At 45.3% G+C, this 27381-nt stretch overlaps 1 protein-coding gene across 2 annotated transcripts in view; it reads left to right on the forward strand.

The window, feature by feature from the left end:
• LARP4 (La ribonucleoprotein domain family member 4) overlaps positions 1–27381 on the forward strand; it is a 184458-nt gene that overhangs the window by 119011 nt on the left and 38066 nt on the right. For both annotated transcript variants that reach the window (XM_030198258.1, XM_030198259.1), the window contains exon 10: positions 6241–6344. In XM_030198258.1, coding sequence (XP_030054118.1) covers positions 6241–6344 — 104 coding nt within the window. The remainder of the gene's footprint in view (positions 1–6240; positions 6345–27381) is intronic.

Consider the following 27381-nt stretch of genomic DNA (forward strand, 5'->3'; position numbering starts at 1 on the left):
TTACATATATTCAGGTACTTATTTTGTACCAGGGACAATGGAGGGTTAAGTGACTTGCCCAGAGTCACAAGGAGCTGCAGTGGGAATCGAACTCAGTTCCCCAGGATCAAAGTCCACTGCACTAACCACTAGGCTACTCCTCCACTCTAAAAATGGAATACAGTACCCATGGATGGTGGGACTGCTCTTAAGGATGTCCAGGATCGCCGTATGGAGGCGTTGTTGTAAAGTAGCTTTGATTTCTCGGCCTTGGCAGTGCAGATGGCCATCTGTGGATCTTGGTTGCGAGAGCTTGTTTTCGCTGGTCAGAGAGAGTGCTTGATAGATCTTCGGATGATTTTTCCGCCATAGATCTGAGGAGGCTAAGCTGGAGATGGGTTCTGCCTTTCTGGCAGACACTTTGTACGATTTGCTCCGAGCGTCAGCGAAATCTGTGGCTTTAGGAGTAGCTGCTAGGAGGTCTCTTTGGCTTCGGGGCTAGTCAGCGTATGCAGCTTCTAAGTCTAAGCTTAGTAAGTTTCCCTTTCGGGGTTCTTTTTTTGTTCGGTGAGGACTTGGGAAAGTTAGTCCGCAGTTTGAGATAATAGGTCCTGAGACTTCCAGAAGACCGGCTTAAGGGTTCTGGGCACATTTTTTTTTCCGGTCGGGGTTGTGATTTTCATAGTTTTAGATCAGGTAAAGTGGCTCCGGTTCAATGATCCCGTTTTTTCCAGAGGAACAGAGTAATCAGTCCTTTCTTGGAGCTGACAGAGGGGGCAGGGATACAGGAGTCTCTTTCCAGTCCCCCGCTCGTCCATCGCAATGAAGGTGTCTAGTCCCAGCCTCTGGTTCCTGTGGGAGTGCTTTTGGTGCAGTTTTACTGGAGGTGGACCCAGATTTCCTCTGACCAGTGGGTTCTGGAAATTATTCGAGAAGGATATGCCTTAGAATTTGGTCATCCTCTGTCAGACACATTACTAGAGTCTCCTTGTCTGGCTCCCATCAAGGAGGCTATCGTCAGGGGTACGCTGGAAAGGCTTCTCAACCGCCAGGCTATTTGTCCAGTCCCCTTGGCGGAGCTAAGGCAGGGTTGGTATTCCATCTACTTCAACGTTCCCAAAAAAGAAGGTTCTTTCAGGTCCATTCTGGACCTCAAGGTGGTCAACTGGGCACTCAGGGCCTCCACTTTTCGTATGGAAGCGCTTCGCTCGGTCATCATAGCAGTGCAGACCAGAGAATTTTTGATGGCCCTAGACCTTACTGAATCTATCTTCACATCCTGATTTGTCCACTGCATCAGCATTTTCTGCGCTTCTCGATTCTCGGCAATCATTTCCAATTTTGGGCGTTGTCCTTCGGTCTCGCAATGGCTTCTCGCACCTTTACTAAGATGATGGTGGTAGTTGCAGCAGCCCGAAGGAAGGAGTTTTTGTTCATCCTTACCTGGACAATTGGCTCAACAGAGCAAAGACGTACCAGGAGAGTCTACAGGTCACGGAGTGAGTGGTCCATCTCCTGGAGTCCCTTCGATGGGTAGTCAACTTGCAGAAGGGTTGTCTCAAGCCATCTCAGTCCCTGGACTATCTGGGAGAGTGCTTCGACACTCAGAGGGGTCGAGTGTTTCTGTCACAAGCCTGAATTCTCAAGTTACAGGCCTTGATTCGTCAGTTCCTGTGGACATGAATCCCGTCTGCAAGGTATTATCTTCAGGTACTGGGATGCATGGCTGTGACAGAGGCAGTGCCATGGGCCAGAACGCACATGAGATCTCTGCAGAGGTCCCTGCTCTTCAGGTGGTCGCCGCAGAGGGACTCCCTCCTATGGAAATTGTCTCCTAGCGCAGGAGCGCGGCAGTCTCCGTTGGTGGCTCCGGACGTCCAGTCTTTCCAGGGGGATGCTTCGCAGTGGATAGTAGTCACGACGGATGCGAGCTTAAAGGGCTGGGGAGCCCACTGTCAGGGACAGTATGCGCAAGGTCTTTGGTTGCAGGAGGAGACGCCTGTTAGATCAATCTCTTGGAAACCAGAGCAATACACTGGGCACTCCAAGCATTTTGCCTCCTACTGGAAGGCAAATCGGTTCACATTGTCAGACAATGCCATGGCAATGGCCTGTGTAAGTCGTCAAGGAGGAACAAGAAGTCTTTGGAGCAGGAAGTAGCTCAGCTGATGAGCTGGGTGGAATTATATCTGGTGGCCCTTTCGGCGACTCATGTAGCGGGAGCAGAGAATGTTCAGGCAGATTTCCTCGGTCGCAGCACTCTGGATCCTGGGGAATGGGCTGTCAGTGATGATGCATTTCATGCAGTGGTGCGTCACTGGGGCCTTCCAGTCATGGATCTATTCGCTGAATGGACCCGAAAGAGCAGGGGGTCGATGCAGTTCTTCAACCATGGCCGGCGGGTCTTCTGTATGCCTTTTCCCTGTGGCCCTTGATAGGTTGTCTAATTCACAAGATACAGGGGTTGCGTGATCTTGATAATGCTGGGTTGGCCGACCTTCTGCAGCTGCTCGTTGGGTGTTCACTCAAGTTTTCGGAGGATCCCAGTCTGTTGGTACAGAGTCTGGTGGCTCATCCAGACCCGGTTCGATTTTGTTTATGGCTTGGCTCTTGAGCAGGCAAGGTTGACTAAGAGAGGTTACTCCACGAGCGTAGTATCCACCATGCTTTGATCTCAGCGTCACTCCACTTTTGTTAACTATATCAGGACCCGGAGAGTGTTTGAGACGTGGTGTGCCGAGTTGAGTATCTCTCCCTTTCATGCTTCAATGGCGCAGATTCTAGATTTTTTTACAATGGCGGTTGGAAAAGGGATTGGTGTTATCTTCACTTAAAGTCCAGATTGCAGCCTTATCCTGTTTTAGGGGTTATGTTCAGGTGACGTCCCTGGCTTCTCATCCGGATGTGGTTAGGTTTTTAAGGAGGGGGGCAGGTCTTTTGCGGCCTCCCGCACAGACGATATGGGACCTTAATCTGGTTCTCTCAGCCCTTTGTCAGTCACCTTTTGAGACATTGGCTGTCCTGTACTTTGAAGAATTTGACTCTCAAGGTGGTTTTTCTAGTGGCCATTACCTCAGCTAGGAGAATGTCGGAATTGCGGGCTCTATCCTTTTGTTTGCCGTTTTTGGAATTTGCTAAGGACTGGGTAGTGTTGCGGCCAGTCCTGTCCTTTCTCCCCAAGGTCTTGTCACGTTTTCATGTGTCTTAGTCTCTGATTTTGCCTGTTTTGGGCTCTTCTTCCAATTGGAGGAGCAACGTCGTTTAAAGTGTCTTGATGTCAAGAGTTCTCAAGCATTATTTGAAGGTTACAGAGGAATTTCGGCAGACAGGATTGCCTGTTTGTTTTGATCAGGAGAGCTCCGAGGGGGTTAGCAGCTTCTAAGCCCACTCTTTCTAGGTGGCTTAAAGAGATGATAGCTTCCGCTTAGCCTCCTGGCAGGCAAATCGTTATCCACAAGGGTGAAAGCTTACTCTACTAGAGCTAGAGGGCAGGTGGCTTCTTTGGCTGAGCGTTTTCTAGTCCCGCCTTTGGAGATCTGCAGGTCGGTGACTTGGTCCTCTTTGCATTCCTTTTCAAAGCATTACAAATTGAATGTGCAGAGTCATCAGGTTGCAGTTTTGGGGGTGCATGTTCTCACAGTGGGTTTGCTGGGTTCCCGCTCATGATTTACTCTTTCGTTACTTCCCATCAGTCACAATCTGGGCCGATCCAGAGGGACACTAAAGAAGGAGAAATTAGGTCTTACCTGCTAATTTGCTTTCCTTTAGTCCCTCTGGACCGGCCCAGAACCCTCCCGTGGATTATTTGATCTGTTGGTTCTTTTCTGACAGTAAGTTAGTTTTGGTCATGGAGAGCTGTGTTATCCGTTTGCTGTTCCTTTGTGGTGGTTTAAAAAAAAAATTTAAAAACACAATAAAAAAAAATCTAATATGTTCATGCTACCATCAGTTGTGCAGTATTCTTAGTGCCTATGTTGTGGAAGGCACATAAAGCATGATACACAGGCTTTGTGTAAGTCAGGTGCCGGTGATTGCTCAGGTTTCCAGGTGCATAGAACATGGTTTTTTTTTCTCTTCGCTTTCTTTAGTACGATATCCTTGATCTTTCTGTACCTAGCAAGGGCTCTTATTGGCTTACTCTGTAGAGTCAGAATTTTCAGTCTTCACCTGATGGAATGCGTGCACAAACCATCAATTACAATCTGGGCTGGTCCGGAGGGAGTAAAGGAAAGCAAATTAGCAGGTAAGATCTAACTTCTACTACTACTTAACATTTCTAATGCACTACTAGGGTTACGCAGCGCTGTACAGTTTAATAAAGAAGGACAGTCCCTGCTCAAAAGAGCTTACAATGTAAGGACAAAATGTACAGACAATCAAATTGGGCAGTCTGGATTTCCTGAAGAGAGATATAATGGTTAGGTGCCGAAGGTGACATTGAAGAGGTGGGCTTTGAGCAGGGATTTGAAGATGGGCAGGGAGGGGGCTTGGCGTATGGGCTCGGGAAGTTTATTCCAAGCGTAGGGAGAGGCGAGGCAGAAAGGGCGGAGCCTGGAGTTGGCGGTGGTGGAGAAGGGTACTGAAAGGAGGGATTTGTCCTATGAGTGGAGGTTGCGGGTAGGAGCATAAGGGGAGATAAGGGTAGAGAGGTAATGAGGGGCTGCAGATTGTGTGCATTTGTAGGTTAGTAGGGGAGTGTGGTAGCCGTGTTAGTCCACTCTTAAGGTTATCAATAGAAATCAAACAAAATAAAACATGGAAAAGAAAATAAGATACTACCTTTTTTATTGGACATAACTTAATACATTTCTTGATTAGCTTTCGAAGGTTGCCCTTCTTCGTCAGATCGGAAATAAGCAAATGTGCTAGCTGACAGTGTATATAACTGATAACATTCAAGCATTACTATGACAGTCTGACAGGGTGGGAGGATGGGGGTGGGTAGGAAGTATGCATGGCATTGATGTCCCCATGCATACTTCCTACCCACCCCCATCCTCCCACCCTGTCAGACTGTCATAGTAATGCTTGAATGTTATCACTTATATACACTGTCAGCTAGCACATTTGCTTATTTCCGATCTGATGAAGAAGGGCAACCTTCGAAAGCTAATCAAGAAATGTATTAAGTTATGTCCAATAAAAAAGGTGGTATCTTATTTTCTTTTCCATGTTTTATTTTGTTTGATTTCTATAGGTTAGTAGGAGAAGCTTGAATTGTATGCGGTACCTGATCGGAAGCCAGTGAAGTGACTTGAGGAGAGGGGTGATATGAGCATATCGGTCCAGACGGAAGATAAGACGTGCAGCAGAGTTCTGAACGGATTGAAGGGGGGATAGATGGCTGAGTGGGAGGCCGGCGAGGAGTAGGTTGCAGTAGTCAAGGCGAGAGGTAATGGGAGAGTGGACGAGAGTTCGGGTGGTGTGCTCAGAGAGGAAAGGGCGAATTTTGCTAATGTTACAGAGAAAGAAGCGACAGGTCTTGGCTATCTGCTGGATATGCGCGGAGAAGGAGAGGGAGGAGTCAAAGATGACTCCGAGGTTGTGGGCAGATGAGACGGGGAGGATGAGGGTGCCATCTACAGAGATAGAGAGTGGAGGGAGAGGGGAAGTGGGTTTGGGTGGAAAGACAATGAGCTCAGTCTTGGACATGTTCAGTTTCAGGTGGCGGTTGGACATCCAAGCAGCAATGTCGGATAAGCAGGCCGATACTTTGGCCTGGGTTTCCGCATTGATGTCTGGTGTGGAGAGATAAAGCTGGGTGTCGTCAGCATAGAGATGATATTGGAAGCCATGAGATGAGATCAACGAGCCCAGGGAAGAGGTGTAAATTGAAAATAGAAGGGGTCCAAGGACAGATCCTTGAGGAACTCCAACAGAGAGTTGTAAAAAAGACAGACAAATTTGCATAACATATTAGACATTCCCCAGCACATCTTGTAAAGAACACATGCAAGAACAAGGCTTTTGAATGTACTCTAGGCAGCCTTGGGATTGAAGTTTGTCATTAGTTGTAAAATCTCAACAGAGTACAGAGACTAACAAAAAATTTGCAGGTACAAAATGTCCCTATTGGTAAACACTATAGCTATTAAGAATAGTTGCTAATTTTGTATACCCTCCCCCTAACCCAGTGGCAGTCATTACCCTAGTTATGTATGCTTGAGTCCCTGGAAAGTAGTTGAGCCCCCTATGTGCCTCCATGGCTTGTGGGAGGCTTTCTGTTCCTTTAACAGTTCTTTTTTTTTTTTTTTAATGCAGGCTCCCTTTCCCAATGGTGGATTTGTAAATGGCTTTAGTTCAACAGGAGCATACAAGACGCATGCCTCCCCTTTGAGCATAGGTCGACCATTCCATCGAAACTGGTAAGTGGTACTGGGTTTCTCCCATTTGGATTTGTGCATTTCATATATAGCAGGGAAGGGAGGGAGAGATGTGACTAATCTATATTGCATCAAACTCTCATACTCAAACACTCTGACAATAATGTATACTATACCGACCTCAACAGCAATTCTTTTCACATGGATTTACAGCCTATGACTCGCCTGCCTCCTTATCGGTCAGTTCTAACACCCCGATGGATCCATGGGTTCAAAAGCCAGGCCAAACATGGCCCATGTTGGGAGCAGGACCTTATTAAGATAAGTTAAATATTTACTAATATATATAAATAACTTGAATAATTTTAATAAAATAGAAAGTATTAGAACTGACCGATGAGGAGGCAGGCTGTAAGCCTATGTGAAAAGTTACTACTAAGGTAGGTGTAGTATTCAAGTAGCCATTATTGTCAGAGTGTTGGGCGTGAGAGTTTGATGTCATAGAGCCCCCACTCAAAGTGAACGCTGACTATTAGTGATTAATCTACATCAGTCAGGCCGTGGTGTCAGGTTTTGCAAATATTTGGTGTGTGCATTGTGTCCCAGTAGCAAAGTGTATGTACAGGTCATCCTAGGTCATTCTGTTTGACAGAGTAAGGCTGTTCCTCTGCCTCCATTTTTAATTTTCTTTTTATTTAGAAATTTGCAGTCCATTGTTCCAGCTGCAAGTGTTTTTTTAACAGGCCTGTCATTGTGCAACTTGCTGTATATAATCATTTTAGAGGTCAGAATTGGGCAGGATTGCTGTCGGCTGAACCTGTGACACTGTGGAGGAATTCAGTTTTGCCTCTGTAGGAATTTTGTTCAGTGCCCTATTAAACTGCTCAGCCGAGGATAAATGTTTGCTGACCTGCTTTTGTTTTCTTGTCTTGGAGGGGGTAGTATATTGTAGCTAAAAGTACACTTAAAAGTGCTCTAAGGAAGTGATTCTTAACCTTTTTTTCAACAAGGACACACCTGACACAAGGATGTTCACGTGACATACTGCATGCTTGACCCTCACAGATGTTTGGTCTGACACAGTATAGCAAATTTTTTAAATTAAATCTAAATGTGTTCTGCATTTACAAAACTCCTATCTCCCTACCTCATGTCATCTGATTAATAGCCTTCTTCTAACAAATGCACTCCACTGATTGTTTGAAAAACGTATCTTTATCAGTTTAATCTAATTATCAAAACATCATCATGCTGTATACTTATACTTAAACCCACTGCCGGTTTAGTGGATATCACTTCTCCCGTATCACATAACTTACAACGACTTAACATACACATATTATTCACCAGGTTCTTGTCCTTAAATCATCTCTATTGTCTTGCATCACCTTAAATAATTTGTTTCCAAAGCGAATTGTTTGATGTCAACCTGCTTCGTGCAGGTGTAAGGCAACCTTGATATTCACTGGGACATAAGAAATAATTCCAATGTTTAAGTAGTTCAAATATCAGAAGTCTCTTGCCGTACAAGATGTAATCGATCTGCTACTGTACAATGCTGGATCACTTGAATGACTGAGACTTTTTACGGGAGTAGGGTGTCCACCGAAACCGCCAGACTCAACTAGTCAGTTGAACAAATGCCGTTCCTCAATGCGAGACCGTATTTCAGGATTTCCTTCCCCAGGAGGAACTATTTCTCAATACCTATAAAGTAAAAGTACACAGCAGTTCTTCCACACCAACAAGCACGTTATCAACTATATGCTTCATATCATTAACGTAATATCGTGTTATAATACATATGGCCGCTTACCTTCAGGATTAGTATCCAAGAGGGGCGTCCGAAGTCCCGCCTGTGTGCGTACGCCACGTACTTGTCTATTTACCCAATACCTTCATGACGTGGACCAATGGGAATACAACGTTCCTATATCCACTCTACTTCCAAATTAAGACCTTTGGGGGACACAGAATCCCAAGTGAAAATGAAGCGCTGTTCAATATTAAGTAACCGTGCACTCACATCGCCCCTCCTGCCAAAGGGGGGGCAATTTGAGTAAGTACTAGGCCCTTCAGGGCATCACTTTTATGTATTCTCAAATTATTAGTGTGTTCAGCTAACCGCTGTTTCAGCTGTCTTTTAGTGTGACCAATACATCAGTTGACATGGACAAAATATGCAGTACACCACGCCCTCACTCTTACAGTTTGTAATTGATCACAAATAAAATTTGCGAGTAGATCCAGGAATGACAATCGAGTCCGTGGTAACTGAATATTTGCAATAAACGCAATTTCCACAGGGGGAATGGTGCCCCCCTTGGTCCTGTGTATTGGGTCTTTTAAGCAATTCCCCTAAGTTAGATCCATGCTGGTATGCTGTTTTGGGGTGCTCGTTAAATACTGGGTGAACTGACAACACGTGCTAGTATTTATGTATTAAGAGTCCAATGTGAGGAGCTATGGGAAAATGGCAACACACAAGCCAACGACCTGACATTAGACTTATTTCTAGGCAAAAATAGCCATGTTCTATCAGTATATAGGGGCTCTTTTATAAGCTTTCTTCACGGCACCCGCCGGGTAACCATGTTGAACAAATCGTTCCATCATGTATCTAGACTGTATTTTGAATTCTTCAATGGAGGTTCACTAATCTCAAGAACTGCCCTACAGGAACACCCCTCTTCAAAGCAATATGATGATGGCTCGAATAATGGAGAAGGGTGTTCCTGTCGGTCGCCTTCCGAAATATAGTGGTCTCAAAACCTGCTTCGTTAACATTAGTGATACGTGTATCTAAGAAATCAATCGTCTGCTTTGCCTTCCTTACAGTAAATCCAACATAAGGATCAGCCCCATTCAAGGCTTCAATGAACATACCCAGATCACTTTCAGAACCCTGCCAAAACATAATGATGTCATCAATATACCTTCTCCACAGTAATACATGCTTATACTGTGAGGAAGTATATACGTGTTGCTGTTCAAACTTAGTCATATAGAGGCAAAGTTTAGGGTGTGTGGTACCTGCTTCCAATAAGTACTCACAAGCTGTATTAATAACCCCCTCTTGGGTCAGGTTAGTGTATAGAGCAGTAACGTCTAGGCAGACCATGTGAAAGTTGGCATGGTCTATACTATTATAATCAAATGCCTCCAATATTTGGATAAATTGAGCAGAATCACGAACATAAGAGTCTGCTAAAGACACGACCTTTCTTAGACTGCTATCTAGATATTTAGAAAGAGGCTCTAATACAGAGTCACAGGTGGATACTATGGGGCGCCCGGGGGGATCCTCTGTGGATTTATGAATCTTGGGGACAAAGTACATGTGAGGAGTTTTTGGAGTGGGGTGGCATAGAAATCTTTGTTCCTTCCAACTAAGGATACCATCGATTACCGCACTGTTCACATATTCATTAATATTGCATTTTAACACCTCAGTGGGATCATCTTCCATAAGTTCATAATAATCTGCTTGTTATACTTGCCTTAATCCTTCTGCAATATACTTATGAGTGGCCATAACCACACTGGATCCCCCTTTGTCAGCCCTCATAATGGATATCTGCTTGTTATTGGAAAGTTGACGAATACTCTTACGTTGGGTATTGAACAAATTACTGCCTTTATGTTGAACCTGCTTTTCTACTTGCTCCAGCTCTCTAAAGATGAGCTTTTGAAATGCTGCGATAGAGGGATCGATAGGACCTGGGGGGACCCATATAGATCTATAACCCGTGCAGCCCCAATTTATCTCTTCATTAATCTTCTCGTGAGTTGTACCAAAAAATAACCGGAGCCTCAATTCTCTAAAAAATCTATACAGACCCTACCGGGTCGCAAAAGCATCATACCTATTGGAAGGAACAAAGGAAAGGCCTCTATTTAAAATATTCTCTTGCTCTTGCGTTAATGTAATCGTTGATATATTTATTACGTTGCTGTTTTCTTGGGCTTCTATGATTTGTTTATGCCTTTCACTGTTTCTATTTTCAGTTCCGTGGGAACTTCTTGTTCCGTTATTCTTAACAAAGACTTCGGAAGGATAGTGTCTGGATCCTGCGTCTTAGTGACTGGCAATACATTATATTTTTCTCTCTTACTGTCCTCGTCCCCCGAAGAATCACTTGATGACATCTTAAAGTTTACTCTCCTACCCGCTTATCTTGCTCTTCTCCCTCTACCGCATTTATTCATCCAGCTATACATGTTCCCTTTATTGTAATCATATTCATCTCTTTTATTAATTTTCAATGCTCATTGCGATACTGCTCAATTTTTAAATTATGGTCATCCTGTTGTTTTTCAAACGTCTGTTTATCCAGCATCTGTTTTATATCCTCTATTTTCTGTTGTACTTCCTCTGTTTATCCCCTAATTTCATCCTGTAATGCGTCAACTGTCAGTAACATGAGGTCTAAAGAGCACTGAGTTATGACAAAGTTCCACTTAGCTACATATTACCTAGAAATCTAGGTTCCTTATTCGAAGCCCACGAGGGACTCTGAACATGAACATACTCAATGCAGCCGAGTGCAACTCTGCCCTAACCAGTGTTTTGTGCAGTCTGTAAACCTCCTCCCAGTCACATATCTGATGTTTTTGTGAGTCCGTAAATAAACGAGCACCCCCTTGCAATTCAGTAATGCGGTCTTCGGACAAACCCGACTTGGATTCCCAATAGGCGGTGGCCATGCCCCCTTAATTAATAGCAACAAAACCACAGAAATGGAAAGAACAACGTCCCAAGTAAAGTCACAAAGGCAGGAGAGTGGGACCAGAATTAGGCACTTCAGGGAACGGACCAAGGACATCCAATGTAGAAGTAAAATGTATTGAAAGACTCGACACGGTACTATGTTTTGGCACTGAAAGAGCCGCCTTCAGGAGTCTACATAAATATAGGAGAAGATAAAAACATCTTAAGTAAAATATAAACAGAGGTATACATGTATAAGAAAGATATACAAATATGATGAAGTTGTAATAAAATGATATCTTTGGCTACAAGGTTAAGCAATGATTACAAAAAGGATTTGAACAGACAAAAACTTTTCAAAAACGTGATCTAAGAAAAGTCTCAAAAAAGAAGAAATACTGCAGAATTGCACAACATTGTTTAAACAGGACTCAAAGGGAATGTGAATAATGTCCCTAAAGAAATCAACATGTATAAAAGTTTGTATGTTTTAGAAAGCATAGGTATATATGTATGTTTGAAAAGTGATGTAGGCACTAACCTTGGTAAATGTATACAGAAAATCCTTATGGATAAGGTCCTCAGAAATCTTTTGGAAAAAGTTGTGGTCTGGAAAAAAAAAAAATATATATATATATAGTGCTTTACATTTTGGGAAAAAAAAAAAGAAAAGTGATGTGTTCGGATGGGGGAGCATATGGTTTGTACTAGCAATATCAAAACTTTAATAGCATAGAGGGGAAAAGGTGGGCTAAGAGGTGAAGCATATGTTGGTGGAGACCGTAAAGTGCTGGACATGGACCGTGAATGGTAAAAACATGGAGAAAAGACAAAATGTGACCTTTGTGTTATGTGGAATACAAAACAGGTGTGGAGCTTGAATTTGTGGCTGTGGAAGTGGGTATTGTAAGGCAGCAAATAGACGTAAATTATAAAGGAGTGTGGTGTACAGACTGATCGTGGGAAGAGCCTCAAAAGTGAAAGACATGAACTATAAAGTGAAAGGTGTAGAAGGGATGAAAATTTAGTATTGTCACAAACAGTAGCACAAAATTTATTTTCACACCATAACTTTTTCCAAAAGATCTACTTCTGAGGACTTTACCCATAAGGATTTTCTGTACATGTTTACCAAGGTTAGTGCCTACATCACTTTTCAAACATATGTATACCTATGCTTCCTAAAACATACAAACTTTTATACCTATATTTTATTGATTTCTTTAGGAATATTATTCACATTCGCTTCCAGTCCTATTTAAACAATGTTGCACAATAGCAATGTTTTAACCATATGTCAAATTCTGCAGTATTCACCTCCTTTTCTTAGATTAAATTTTTTAAAATTTTTGTCTGTCCAAATCCTTTTTTTAATCTTTTGTTTAACCTTGTAGCCAACATTATCATTTTATTGCAATTTTATCATATTTGTATATCTTTCTTATACATGTATACCTCTTTTTATATTTTACTTAAGAAATTTTTATCTTCTCCTATATTTATGTAGACTCCTGAAAGCCAAAGCGGCACTTTCAGTGCCGAAACATGGTACCGTTTTGTCTTCTTTAAATAAATTTTACTTCTACATTTAATGTCCTTGGTCTGTTCCTTAAAGTGCCTGATGTTCCCACTCTCCTCTTGCCTATCTGATTAATAGCAACATAAATCTCTCCACATTGTTAAATACAAAATCTGAAAAAATATCCTATATATAGCAAACCTACCATAAAACATTAGCATTAATTCTTATGGTTCAAACAACTTGAACCCTACCTATGACTAAGCATCACTACAATTGGATTCTAGATCACCCATACACCTACTGCTGGTAAAACAGGACATGTAAACAGAATACCACAATCCATCACAGACTCTCACCAAATAGAGAACAAGGGTCATAGAAAAATGAAGACAAAAACTGAACTGGGAATCTCAGTAAGTCAAACTAGGCTTTCTACCACAACATGGGAGAAAACCCCCCCAGAAATTTCTTTTTTAGTGAACAAAGTACAAAGACTTCTGTGATCCTAAAGCTAATGTATTACACTTAATTTCAACATAAAGCACTTTTTTACAATCTTTGCTGTCAGTCATTTTATTTTTCCAAGCATGTTATTCCAGTTTCTCTTTCCTGCTTGCCTGGCTGCTCTCTTCCTAGTGTGTGCTGTCCATTTGCCCTTTCTCCCATATCTACCTGTCATCTAACATTCCCTCACTTCCCTTCGGTTATCAACTACGTTTCTCCTCTCCCTTCCCTTCCACCTTTATGGTTCAGTATTTTCCTGTTCCTTCTCCCTTTCCATCTACCCTTATAATCTGCCATCACCCTTTCTCTCTCCTATACTCCTAATGTCCAGCAGTTCCTTGTCCCTTCTCCCTCCACCACTGTCTAGCAGTTTGTATCCCTTCTCATCCCCCCACCACTGTCTAGCAGTTTTGTGTCCCTTCTCATCCCCTTCACCTGTATAGTCTAGCAGCTTCGCGTCCCCTCTCTTCCCTCCCCTTCCCCCCAAAGAAGTGCAGTCGCAGTTCTAGGACAGCGGATGGGAGAGGAAAGTGTAGTCAGCAGGAAACAGCGTAGCAGAGGAGATGCAGCTACACTAACCCTAACGCTGTGCTCCTTCCCGGACTGTCCAGTCAGCAAACCACGCTTGGCATAGTTTTCGTTTCTGCTTGAAGTGAAAGTCCATATGCACGGTTGGATCCTGGACAGCCTGGGAAGGAGCTGGTATTAGGATTAGTGTAGCTGCATCTCTTCTGCTAGACTGTTTCCTGCAGCCTGCTCTTTTCTCTCTCTCAGCCGCTGCAATTTCCACTGGCTGGCACCATGACACACCAACTCAGTGCTTGACACATTGATTGAGAGCTGCTCTAAGGTTCTTTTTGTTTCAACATTTTTATTGATTATCAAAATGGATTGTCAACAAGCTTGAGATAAAACATATCTCTTAGATACAGAAGATAATGAGATCATCAACATGTAAACATTTTAACATTTCTCTTCCCCCCCCCCCCCCCCCCCCAACTTCTAAACACCTGGATTTATTTATTGCAAAAATCAACACGTACAACATATGCCAGTTGGTAAAACTACCATATGATCTGATAACTAAGCAGATATGCTCAGTACAATCACTAGTGTCATGTAATATTTGAATGTCTTCCGAATTAAATAATTTGGAGACCAAGTAGCAGGCTTTGCTCCACAGCCTCTGGGTCTCAGTCAGACCATGCTTATTAATGGCAAAAATTAAAGAGCAGCAGTGCCGTGTATCATATGCAGATTCCAGTTGCGCAACACAAAAAGGCAAACCAACATCACTGTAAAATTATGCAGTGTCACTCTCCCATCATACAGAAATAATCTTCTTATAGTTCAAGAATTTATGGCTGGCACGTTCTCCTAAAAAGGATTCAGCCAACAAAGTGCAAACATAACCATACCCTGGGCCCTTTTTGGTTTTGGTTTTGGTTTTTTTTTTTTTTTTTTTTTTGGGGGGGGGGGGGGGTCCTTAAAACATATTTTTTCTTATTTATGGTTTAGTAGTCCTTAACTGATTTTCTGCCCCCTCCATATACCTATTGTTACACTGGTTAGTATGTGTATCTCAGGGTACTCTAACAATATACAGTTTATTCAGTGGCATTAACAGGAGATTCCATATCATCATGCTGATCAATCCATAGATTGGTGGGTTGTGTCCATCTACCAGCAGGTGGAGATAGAAAGCAATCCTTTTGCCTCCCTATATGTGGTCATGTGCTGCCGGAAACTCCTCAGTATGTTCTCTATCTCAGCAGGTGGTGGTCACACACAGCAGCAGCTCTGGCTAGGTCTCCAAGCCTAATCTTTAGGTTTTGTTGAGTACCTGGGGTTGAGGGCTCTTCTTGAGCAAGTGCAAACCTGGTGGTGCCAGGTCCCTCCTTTTCTCCCCCCTCCTGCTGGCTCCGTTTAAAAAAAAAAAAAAAATTTGGACGTCCTTTAAGGGCGTTTATTTCAACGTTTATATCAACGTTTATTGCAGCTGCTCACTGGGACACCAGTTCGTTACAGCTCGGAGCGAGAAGCAGGTAATTTTACCTTTTTATAGCGGGCAGGGGGTTCCCCGTTCGGTCTCCACGTGGCTTATGGTGTCGGAGGGCGAGGGCGCGAAGATTCGCTCCCCGGACCGCGTGTGTGCGTCTAGCGGGGATGCGGGGGTTTCAAAGCCTGAATCGCCTTTGTTGAGCATCAGTATGGAGTCCGGTCAGTGTCCCGGTTCTTCCTCCAGTGCGGTGGTTTTTCCCGCCATAAGCGCCCATACCTCGCTGCTCGGCCACTCCATGTTGGCCGGCCACTGTGCTCGGACGGCTTCTTCTTGGGCTGCCCTCGAGCTGGGAGACGTTAATACTATGGTCGCCCTTGATTCGGGCGACGGTAAGAAAGCGGCCAAAGTTAAGCGCCGTTCTTCCCGTGCGGCTCCTTCTCGGAGTTTCACGCCAGACGCCATTTTGGATGCGCAGCACGTTTCTCCCCCGCTCTTGCGAGCGCCGGTTGAGGGTGCGGCTAGGGCCGTGGCCCAAGCTGCAGAAGTGCACAGTTCGGGGGGATTGTCCCCTGAGTTCATTTTGCTGCTGCATCAGGCTTTTCTTATGCAAAACGCTGCCCCTGCCCCCCTGTCTGATAAAGGGGTTGAGGCCTCTGGAAGCAAACGCCCTCGGGTGGATTTCTAGGCCCTAGAGGACTCTGTCTCCTCTGATGTAGATGAGGGCAGCGTATCTGAGTTCTCCCAACGGTCCTTTGGGGATTTCTTGGAGGAGACGGATTCCCGCTCGGATGGAGCGGATGACCCCTCTGCAGCGCGGATCTTTCGTTCAGAGGATTTGCCCAACCTGTTAGTGCAGGCCACGAGCATTTTGAAGATTTCCTCTCCGGAGGACGTCTCTCCCTCAGCCTCTGTTGGCTCTGCCATTATGCTGGGGACGAAGCGCCCGCCTAGAACCTTCCACGTGCATGAGGCCATGCGCACTTTGATTGCGGCTCAATGGGATGTCCCAGAAGCGAGCCTCAAAGTGGCTAGGGCTATGTCCCGCCTCTATCTTCTGCCTGAAGGTGAACGGGAGGCCTTTCTTTGGCCTACCATGGATTCTTTAATCACTGCAGTGACTAAGAAAACGGCGTTGCCTGTGGAAGGTGGCACGGCCCTAAAGGATGCCCAAGACAGAAGATTGGAGGCGGCCTTAAGGTCGTCCTTCGAGGCGGCTGCTTTAAGTTTGCAGGCCTCAGTTTGCAGCTCCTATGTGGCTAGGGCATGCCTGACGATTGTGCAGCGGGCTTCCCCCTCGGATCCTTCCTTGAGGGCTGATTGGCCGGCCCTAGAATTGGGCTTCGCTTATTTGGCAGACTTGCTGTATGATGTCTTGAGAGCCTCAGCTAAAGGTATGGCTCAGACAGTCTCTGCGCGGCGTTGGCTTTGGCTGAAGCATTGGTCTGCGGACCACGCCTCTAAGTCTCGCCTGGCTAAGTTGCCTTTTAAAGGCAAGCTGCTCTTTGGGGTCTTGCTGGACAAAATTGTGACCGATCTCGGCACATCTAAGGGCAAGAGGTTACCAGAGGTCAGGGCTCGGGCCAGTTGTGCTCGCCCCAGTTCCTCCAAAGGACGGTTTCAGGAAGCCCGTCTGTATCGCCCGGGCAAGTCGGGCTCCTCTGCCCCCTCTTATTTCAAGAGGAACTTCTCCCCCAAGCAGCATTCCTTTCGCAGAGACCACCGTCCCGGAGGTGCGTCCTCCGGTCCTCCCCCAGGGTCTCGTACCCAGTGACGGGGCCCTGGTCCATGGCCCAGTGCAGATTGGAGGACGCCTGTCCTCGTTTCTGGGTGAGTGAACCAGGGTAACTTCAGACGCTTGGGTGCTGGAAGTCATCAGAGACGGCTACAAGCTAGAGTTCTGCTGACCCTTAAGAGACGGGTTTGTGCACTCTCCCTGCAAGTCTCCAGTCAAAGCTGTGGCAGTGCAGCAGACTTTGGACAATCTGATCCGCCTGGGTGCGGTCGTTCCGGTGCCAGAAGATCAGCTTGGCAAGGGATGTTACTCCATTTACTTTGTGGTACCAAAGAAAGGAGGTTCCGTACAGCCTATCCTCGACCTCAAAGAGGTCAATCGGGCCTTGAAAGTTCGGCACTTCCGAATGGAGACTCTCCGCTCCGTTATAGCGGCAGTGAAGGCAGGGGAGTTCCTGGCATCCTTGGACATCAAGGAAGCTTACTTGCATATTCCCATCTGGCCTCCAACGCTTTCTGTGTTTTGCAGTCCTGGGCCGACACTTCCAGTTCAGAGCCCTCCCGTTCGGGTTGGCTACTGCTCCGCGGACCTTCTCCAAAGTAATGGTGGTCATCGCGGCCTTCCTACGAAAGGAAGGAGTACAAGTCCATCCTTATCTGGATGACTGGTTGATCCGAGCCCCCTCTTATGCAGAGTGCGGAAGAGCTGTAGACCGGGTGATTGCTCTTTTGAGCTCCCTGGGGTGGATCATCAACTGGGAGAAAAGCCAGCTGCGCCCGACTCAGTCCCTAGAATATCTGGGAGTTCGTTTCGACACCCAAGTGGGCAGTGTGTTCCTGCCGTACAATCGGATTGTCAAGCTTCAGGCTCAGGTGGACCAGTTCCTAGTAGCCTCTCCTCTTCGGGCTTGGGACTATGTGCAGCTGTTGGGCTCTATGATGGCCACGATGGAAGTAGTGCCCTGGGCCAGGGCTCATATGAGACCACTACAACTCTCTCTGCTGCAGCGCTGGACTCCAGTGTCGGAGGATTACGCTGTGCGCCTTCCCTTGGACCTAGCGGTGCGCAAGGCGCTGAGCTGGTGGCTGAGGACAGACAAGTTGTCCGCAGGGATGCCTCTTTTGACCCCGGAGTGGGTTGTCGTCACGACGGACGCCTCTTTGACGGGCTGGGGAGCCCACTGCTTGGGAAGGACAGCGCAGGGGCTCTGGTCTCCTGCAGAGGCAAAGTGGTCTATCAACCTCCTGGAACTCAGAGCCATTCGGTTGGCGCTTTTGGAGTTTCTCCCGGTACTGGCGTTGAAGACCGGGTGGCAAAGCATCCGGGCCGGGTAATCCTGGTGGGTCCGGACTGGCCCAGACGTCCCTGGTATGCGGACTTGATCAGGCTCTCAGTGGACGGACCTCTGCGGCTGACAGCGGAGCGGGGCCTGTTGCATCAGGGTCCCGTGGTGATGGAGAATCCCTCCCCCTTTGGTCTTACGGCCTGGCTATTGAGCGGCAGCGTCTGAGGAAGAAGGGCTTCTCAGACAAGGTCATCGCCACTATGCTGAGAGCGAGGAAGCGCTCTACTTCTACTGCTTACGCCAGGGTTTGGCGTACCTTTGCATCGTGGTGTGAGGCAGGCTCACTTTCTCCCTTCACTGCTCCAATTTCTTCAGTGTTGGCGTTCCTGCAAGAAGGTCTGGAGAAAGGCCTGTCGCTCAGTTCCCTTAAAGTCCAGGTAGCAGCTCTGGCTTGCTTCAGGGGCAGCCTGAAGGGTGCTTCCCTGGCTTCGCAGCTAGATGTGGTGCGCTTTCTCAAGGGAGTTAATCACCTGCGCCCTCCGCTGCACTCAGTGGTACCTGTGTGGAATCTCAATCTGGTGCTAAGAGCCTTGCAGAAGCCGCCTTTTGAACCCTTGTCGAGGGCATCTCTGAAAGACCTGATGTTGAAAGCAGTCTTTTTTTTTGTGGCTATCACTTCAGCCAGAAGAGTTTCCGAGCTCCAGGCACTATCTTGTCGAGAGCCCTTTCTGCAGTTCACTGAGGCAGGAGTGTCTATTCGCACAGTGCCTTCTTTCCTGCCCAAGATTGTTTCTCGCTTCCATGTGAATCAGCAGCTCTGTCTACCCTCCTTTCGTAGGGAGGACTATCCAGAGGAGTACTCTGCTCTCAAATATCTAGATGTGAGACGAGTCATCAGATACTTGGAAGTGACCAATGATTTCCGGAAGTCGGATCATCTGTTTGTCCTTTTGCAGGTCCTCGTAAGGGTCTGCAGGCTGCTAAGCCTACAGTGGCAAGATGGGTCAAGGAAGCCATTGCAGCGGCTTATGTGGCCGCGGGGAAGGTGCCGCCTATTCGGCTGAAGGCTCACTCCACTAGAGCTCAGGCGGCCTCGATGGCAGAGGCCGGGGTCCGTCTCCTTGGAAAAGATTTGTAAGGCAGCAACTTGGGCATCGGCTCATACCTTCTCCAGGCATTACCGCTTGACTGTGGCTGCTCCGGCGAAGGCCCGGTTTGGAGCTTCAGTGTTGCGGTCAGGGATTTCTATGTCCCGCCCTGGGTGAGTACTGCTTCGGTACATCCCACCAGTCTATGGATTGATCAGCATGATGATATGGAAAGTAAAATTATGTATCATACCTGATAATTTTCTTTCCATTAATCATAGCTGATCAATCCATAGCCCCTCCCAGATATCTGTACTGTTTTTATTCTGGTTGCATTTCAGGTTCAAGTTTAGTCTTCAGTTACTTCAGTAAGACTTCGTGTTCAAGTTTTTTCACTTGGATTCTTCAAGAGTTGAGACGAGTTTGTGTTACAGTGAGCTGCTGCATTCCTCTCCCCTCCGTTTTACGGGGCTGGATTGAGACTTAAAATTCTGCCGGCACTCCCTCCCGCTTCGTGCGGCTGTAGGGCAGCTTTGTACCCCTCCCGCTTCGGCGGTGTTAGGGTCAGTCAGCTCCTCCCGCGGTTGCGGTTGCAGGATAAGCCAGATCCCCCCGCATCGGCGGGTGTGGTGTCCCTCCCCCGCTCCGCGGGGATGAGTTGGACGGATTCCCCTCCCCCACTTGTGTGGGGATGAGCTGGGTTAATTCCCCTCCCCCGTTTCGGCGGTGGTGAGCTGGGCAGAGTGTCCCTTTGTGGGTGTAATTTTCTAAGTGCTGAGTCCTGCGGATGGAGCTTGGATATCGACATACTGAGGAGTTTCCGGCAGCACATGACCACATATAGGGAGGCAAAAGGATTGCTCTCTATCTCCACCTGCTGGTAGATGGACACAACCCACCAGTCTATGGATTGATCAGCTATGATTAATGGAAAGAAAATTATCAGGTATGATACATAATTTTACCATCATACGTATCAGTGTCCAGTTAAAATCTGACAACTGTTTATTTTCTGTGGCCTGGTGCATTCCTCCTGTTCTTGTTGCTTAGCTCATTCTCATTTGACTTTCCTTACATAGCTTCCCACTGTTCTAGAACTTGTGGGGTAGTTGTCCATCAACCAGCAGGTGGAGATAAAGAACTGAAAACTGAGCTGAGATATTTCTCTTTTGGTATCCAGTCTAGCTCCTTGGTGTTTTCTACCTCCAGCAGGTGGATGGACACACTTTTCAGCATCTGGTTCTGAGTGCTTTGCTCTTGGTCTAATTGGTCAACTGGTCCCTAGTTGAGCTTTGGGGGTAGCAGAGTCCTATCTGGAGGTCTTCAGATCCCTGTCTCTGGTGCTCTGCAAATTTACTTTGCTCTCATGATTAAAGCTTACTGAATAGCATATTTTATTATTTGTCCAAATACAGTAATGGGCATTGAGCTTTAACATAACAAATAATAAAAGAAGCAACTTGAAATCGGAGATAAAATGTTTATTTTGGTGGGATTTAGCACAGTAGAACCCCCAACTATTCGTATTCAAATTTAAATCATTATTTGGCTGAATATCCTATATAATAATTTGCACCTCCGTCTGGATGCCTGGGTTCGTAACACACTTCCCATTGGTCCGCCCTGGCGATGATGTTAGAGGGCGGATCAGTGAGAGGGAAGGGAGGTCAGCACCAGCCAGCCACAGAACGTTGGAGGTGAGTAGAGAATCGCCCCCCTCCCTCCCCGCCTGTCCTCCCTCTGAGTTCCATGCCTCCCTTCTCTCTCTCTCTCTCTCTCAGCATGACCTGTCCTCTGGCAGCCCCTCGCCTTCCTGCATGCCAGCTGTAATTTAAAAATTCTTACCTCGGGGTCCGGCATCAGCAGTGTAGGCGAGTGGCGCTTCAGACTGCCTTCCCATCTGTCTCAGCTCTGCCTCTGGTCCCGCCCTTCCGGAAACAGGAAATGAGGGCGGGACCAGAGGCAGAGCTGAGACAGATGGGAAGGCAGTGTGAAGCGCCGCTCGCCTTCACTGCTGACGCCGGACTCCGAGGTAAGAATTTTTTTTTTTTGCAAATTTTTACATCATTTTCAAGGTTATACACTTGATCTAGAAAGTGTTAATACACTTACAAAATTATCTAAGAAACCATAAAGGAATATTATATAGATATTGTTTTAACACTCAAGTCTACCATAATATGGATCCAAGATTTTCAGAAGAAAACAGGAAAAATAAAAAGGCAAAATTACAATAGGTTATGCTGCACCTAGAGGGGGCAAAGAAATTTAATTAGCTTGAACCTCCAGCTCTTTTAGAAGATATGAAAGATGTCAATTGTGAAGGGTCCAAAAAAACATATTTGCTTGAATCATATCGTATGATATATTTACAAGGAAACCTCAAATAAAAAAATGCCTCCTAGCTGGAGAACCGCAAGTTTTAGTAACAAAAATTGTTTTCAGCGTTTCTGGGTTTGTTTTGCAATATCAGGAAACATATTTATTCTGAAGCCCAGAAATAATTTATCTCTGTTCTTGAAAAACAATCATCTGGTGTTAGAGCTACCATTGCTATTAATGTTGCAGGTTGTACTTGTTCTAATTCAGAAGTCTCCAGAAATGCTGTCAAATCTAAAGAATCTTTATTTTCTTGAGGTAAATCCTTTTGAGGAGCATAGTATACCTGATTCAATGGGGGTAAATTGGACTCGGGATTCTCTAAAAATTTCTTGAAGGTATCTCTTAATCATATCCGTCGGTTTCACCATTTTAATTTTAGGAAAGTTTATTATATTGTTTCTCAAATAGTTATCATATATCTCCGTTTTCCTTCTTAAGTTAGAAATGTCTTTTATCATTACTGACTGCAAATTGTCCATATCCTTAACTTTTTTCTCAACAACTTCTATTTTTTCATCCAAGCATTTAACATCTGATTTTGATAATTTTTGATCTATTTTAGATACTGTCTCTGCCGTAAGGTTTACTTTCTGAGTTGAGGACAACATAAACTGGGATATTAAATCCCATAAAGAATTCAGTGTTACTTCTGCTGGCTTCTCCATTATTTTAAGAGGCAAATTTTCAACACACAGACGCTTTTCTAAGTCCATAACTTGTTGCCCCACAGACAATTCAACAGGGTCGCTCACCTTGTATGGCTGCAAAAGGCCTCTGGGTCCTCCCTCAGGTTGTACTGGAGCCTCCATCGTGGGTCCATCGCACTTCGGCAAAGTTCCCATCGATCCCTCGAGGGGTGAGCTAAACAACTGCGGCTGTGGGGGTGGAGTTTGCTGGTCGGGGCTCAAGGTAATATTGTGCCCCGAAGACGCAGAAGTTTCCTGGTTTTCGCCGACGCCTTCTAGGGGTCCGCTCCTGACTGGTAAACTCTGTCCCAAGACGCCTACAAACTGGTCCATAGGGTCTATGCTCGGGCAGATGCTCTCCCTCGTCTTTTTGGCATCTTCGAAGAAAAAATGTAAGCGTCTCTACCACCTAGGCGTAGCAGCTGCCATCTTGGATTGGTAAGAATTTTTTAATTACACCCGGCACGCAGAAAGGCGAAGGGCTGCCAGAGGACAGGTCGTGCTTGCACTCGGAGGGGAGAGGGAGTGAGGCACGGGGGGCATGGAACTCGGAGGGGAGGGGGCCTGGAACTCGGAGGAGAGGTAGGGGGGCATGGAACTCGGAGGGGGAGGTAGGGAGAGGGGCGTGGAACCTTGCTAGCGCCTGTTTCATTTCTGTCGGAAACGGGCCTCTTTTACTAGTAAATAATCTATTTGGACCACTATTCGGGACCAAATCGAATATGAATAGTAGTTTTAGAGGGGTAATTATGTGCCTGGATTTGTCTGGAAGATATCGGAGAGAAAATTAACAGGTAAGCCCTTATTTCTTCCCCTCAAAAAAAAAAAAAAAAAGCTACATAGATATGTTTATATAATGTCTATACTGAAACTTAATTAAAAAAAAAAATCCAACACACAAATGAGTATTTGGAGAAGTCTGGTAAGCCTAAATTATCAGCAGCAGTGGCAGAGGGATTGAGCTCTCCCTTGACTATACTCGAAATACAAAAGGCAATTAAGACACTAAAATTCAGGTCGGCCCCCGGACCAGACGGGTATACGGGGGAATACTATAAAATGCTACCCCCAGAGGCAATAGTTGCGCTACTAGGATATTATGAGGGAGTAATAGAAAATAGACACTTCCCACAATATGCAAATATAGCTGTGATTACATTAATTCCCAAACCGAGAAGGCCAACGGACAGTGCAGAGGCCTATAGGCCAATATCACTCCTCAACGTAGAGATTAAATTACTAGCGAAAATATTAGCAGAACACTTGCCGAACCTGATAGGACAGGAACAGGTGGGCTTTGTAAGACACCACCAGGCCAAAATATATGCAGATTGTTGTTAGCAGTAGCGGCCTGTGCAAAGAAGGGAGACCCGGCTTTGGTGGTCAGTCTAGATGCCAAAGAGGCATTTGACCAGGTAAGGTGGGAATATTTATTTGAAATAGGGAAAGGTACTAGACAAGGTTATCCTTTGTCACCCTTGCTCTTTGTGCTATCCTTGGAACCTCTGCTTCGACTCTTGAAAAGAGAACAGCAGATAGCAGGGGTCTCTATTGGGAACCACAAAGTTAAGGTATTGGCGTACGCAGATGACCTCTTGCTCACGCTGACTGATCCTGAGAGGTCCGTGGAGGCACTATTGGAGGAAGTTACATACTTTGGACAACTGTTTGGCTTCAAGCTGAACCTGAATAAATCAGCTGCCCTAGCCATAGGGGCTAATGAGGAGGGGAGAGGGAAGGGTCATTTCCACTTCAAGAGGGCCCCCGGTAAAATTAAGTATTTGGGAGCGTTGATACCAGCGGATTTAAACAAGCTATATGATATGAATATTCAAAGGCTCTTAGGGGAGACTAAAACCAGTTTGAATATATGGGCAGGGTTACCCCTCTCGCTACTGGGCCCTATTGCCCTATTTAACATGATAATGGTGCCAAAATGGACATATATATTTCAAATTTTGCCATTGTATTTAAAAAGAGAAGATGAGAGACAATTGAATGTTATGTTGCAAGGGATTTTATGGCGAGGTAAGAAGGCCCGCCTCCCAGTGGAAACACTTTGTACACCAGTGGAATATGGCGGCCTGGGACTGCTAAGTATAAGACATTCAAGCGTAGCCAGCGGTATGCGACATATCAATGACTGGTTCAGAGGAACTCATGATTACTCAAACACTGATCTGGAGCTTGACATAAGTGCAGGGTGCCATTTCAGCAATTATTTACATTCAACCAGGAAACCTATACCATACATTTTAAATCAGTCAAGGGTAATGAAGACTGCCGTGGCAGTCTGGAGGTGGATTTGCCGTTTACACCACTTGTCAGTGAAGGTGACGCCTTTTCTGTTTATTTGTGACAACGAGGCGTTTGTACTAGGACAACTATAAGCAGTATTTCATAGGTGGAAGAAACAAGGGATGAAATACTTAATACACACGGTGACAAGAGAAGGACATATAAAATCTTTTGAGGAACTTCAAGTAGAATATGGCTTGTTGACTTGAGAAAAATGTCATTATGGAGAGTTGAAGCGTTATGTAACATTGTTGCCGTGGGAATCATTGGCAGAAGATGCGCAAGAAGAATTGGCCACGGCCTTCTCACTGGAGGCACAACAGAGGGTACCCCTATCATTTCATCACAAGCACATAAGAGACTTAGCTTCAGAATTGGATTACGTACGAGTGTCAAGGTTGTGGAGTGCAGACCTCCACGTTGAAATAACTGCAGCACAAATTAAAACTCATGTTCTTTCAATCAGACATGTGACATACCAATCTACGCATTGGGAAGTACAATATAAGTTTGTCCTCAGAGTATACATACCCCCCAGAAGAGCCTTTTATATGGGAATCTCTCCATGGGGGAAATGCCCGAAATGTAGAGCAGAAGGTGCGAATTTAGGGCATATGTTCTCGACATGCAAGAAAATTGAGAAATTCTGGAAAGAGATGGTACAGTATGTCAATGGAATATGGAAACAAAGATGGACCTATAACCCGAACTTGCTGTTTGGACAACCAACATTGGGACAACCTAAGGTGAAAGGTTTCAAAGCCTTTGTGTTGAGAGCGATTGTGACAGGTAAACAGGTAATTCTAACTGAGTGGATATCTGCAAGGGCGCCTTCATATCAACAATGGCGGACTAGGATGCTCACCATGAGAGAATAGGAATCTCAGACCTCCAGTCGCAGGCAGGTGAGGAATTACAAAGGATTTGGACACCATTTTGAAACACGCTGTCACCAGCAGCCCGTAGCTACCTATTAAATGTATAGAGTTATTCCCTAGAAGATGGAACATGGGGAAGGGAGGGATAGGGTGGGGGGGTTGGGTCACAGAGTTAACCAGTAAAAGAAATGTAAATGAGCGGTTACATAATGTTTAGAGATGTATTTTCAATAAAAATGATTTAAACATAAAATCCAATCTCAAAAACAATATTGTAGTTTAACTGAGCTAAATGAAGATCTCTGGTTTTAATTTGTTGGAAATGCTTGATGTGACATCGGCATTTCATAAACTATTGAGTAGTGGTAGTGGTAATTGGTGCTACATGATTATTTGAACCTGAGAAGTCTCAAGTCCTTTTGTCTTTGCGTAACTTTGAGATGTGTATACTACAGTTGTGCAACTTACAGAAACATAAGTGTGCAGTATAAAAATTTGAGTAGTCATTTTTTTTGTAGGAAGATCGTTTTTATTATAGTGAACATTTACCTTGGGATACAGAATATCCAGGTTTAGTTCATTTAGGTCTTTTTCCTTTGTTGATTATAGCATATCTAACATTTTGAATATTGATTATTTTGAGTTATCACCAGCTTTTTGTGTTTACTGTGTAGTTTATTTTATAATTTTCTATAGAAATTAGTAGTTGGTATTGAAGGGTGGACTGGATAGGCTATATCAGTGTTTACCAAGTCCGGTGCTGGAGTACCCCTTGCTAGTCAGGTTTTCACAATATCTACAATGAATGTTCATGAAAAAGATTTGCATATAATGGAGGCAGTGTATGCAAATCAAGTTCATGCATATTTGTTTAATCAGTGGAGCACAGAGTGGTTTCTCCAGAAAATATATGTGGAGGAGTGGCCTAGTGGTTAGAGTGGTGGACTTTGGTCCTGGGGAACTGGGTTCAATTCCCAATATAGGCACAGGCAGCTCCTTGTGACTCTGGGCAAGTCACTTAACCCTCCATTGCCCCAGGTACAAATAAGTACCTAAGCCGCATTGAGCCTGCCATGAGTGGGAAAGCGTGGGGTACAAATTAAAAAAAAAAAAAGGTGGCCCTTGCATTTTTTATTTTAATTAAACACGGCAGATTTAATGTACTGACCAGAGAAGAAATCTGCCTTTGAAGAAGACATTCTTGGAGCAGGATTATCTTCCCATGTGCTTAAGGGTTTAGGAACGTCCCACACATGTGGACTAGACTAATAGAATGATAAAGAGAATCTTGCCAGTTAATTTCATCTCCTTGAATGCTGTTAGACCAGTTCAGAATCTTACTGGTTGGTCAGAGGCTGTGCTAACTTTGTTCCTGACTCTCCTTATTCAGCCCCTTTATTTCTCCCTCCCTCCCTTCCCCCCCCCCCCAAAAAAAAAAAAGAAACTTGATGAAGGTTGGGGGTGCATCATGATTTATAGTTTTCATGAGATTGTTTGCTCCACTTCATTATTAGACTAGTAAAACAGGCCCGTTTCTGACACAAATGAAATGGGTGCTAGCAAGGTTTTCCTCAGAGTGTGTATGTTTGAGAGAGAGCATGTGTGTGAGAGATGGAGTGTGAGTGAGAGAGAGACAGACAGTGTGTGTGTTTGTGTCAGAGTGAGTGAGAGAGAGTGTGTATGTGAGAGACAGAGTGTGTGTGTGTGGGGCTCCGAGTTCCATGACCCCCTCCGTCCCTCTCCTCCGAGCTCCAGGCCCCCTTCCGTCCGAGGTGCAGGCCCCCCTCCCTCCCTCTCCCTCCTCTCCTTCCCTCCGAGTTCTTGGCCCCCCCTTCCCTCCGAGTTCCATGCCCCCCTCCCTCTCCTCCCCAGCGTGTTCCATGCCCCCCTTTTCTCGGAGTGTGTATGTTTAAGAGAGAGAGTGTGTGGGTGAGAGGTGGAGTGTATATGTGAGAGACAGAGTGTGTGTGTGTGTGTCAGAGAGAGAGAGA

The sequence above is a fragment of the Microcaecilia unicolor genome, chromosome 3 (assembly GCF_901765095.1).
Source record: "Microcaecilia unicolor chromosome 3, aMicUni1.1, whole genome shotgun sequence".
In the NCBI taxonomy this organism is placed as follows: Eukaryota; Metazoa; Chordata; class Amphibia; order Gymnophiona; family Siphonopidae; genus Microcaecilia; species Microcaecilia unicolor.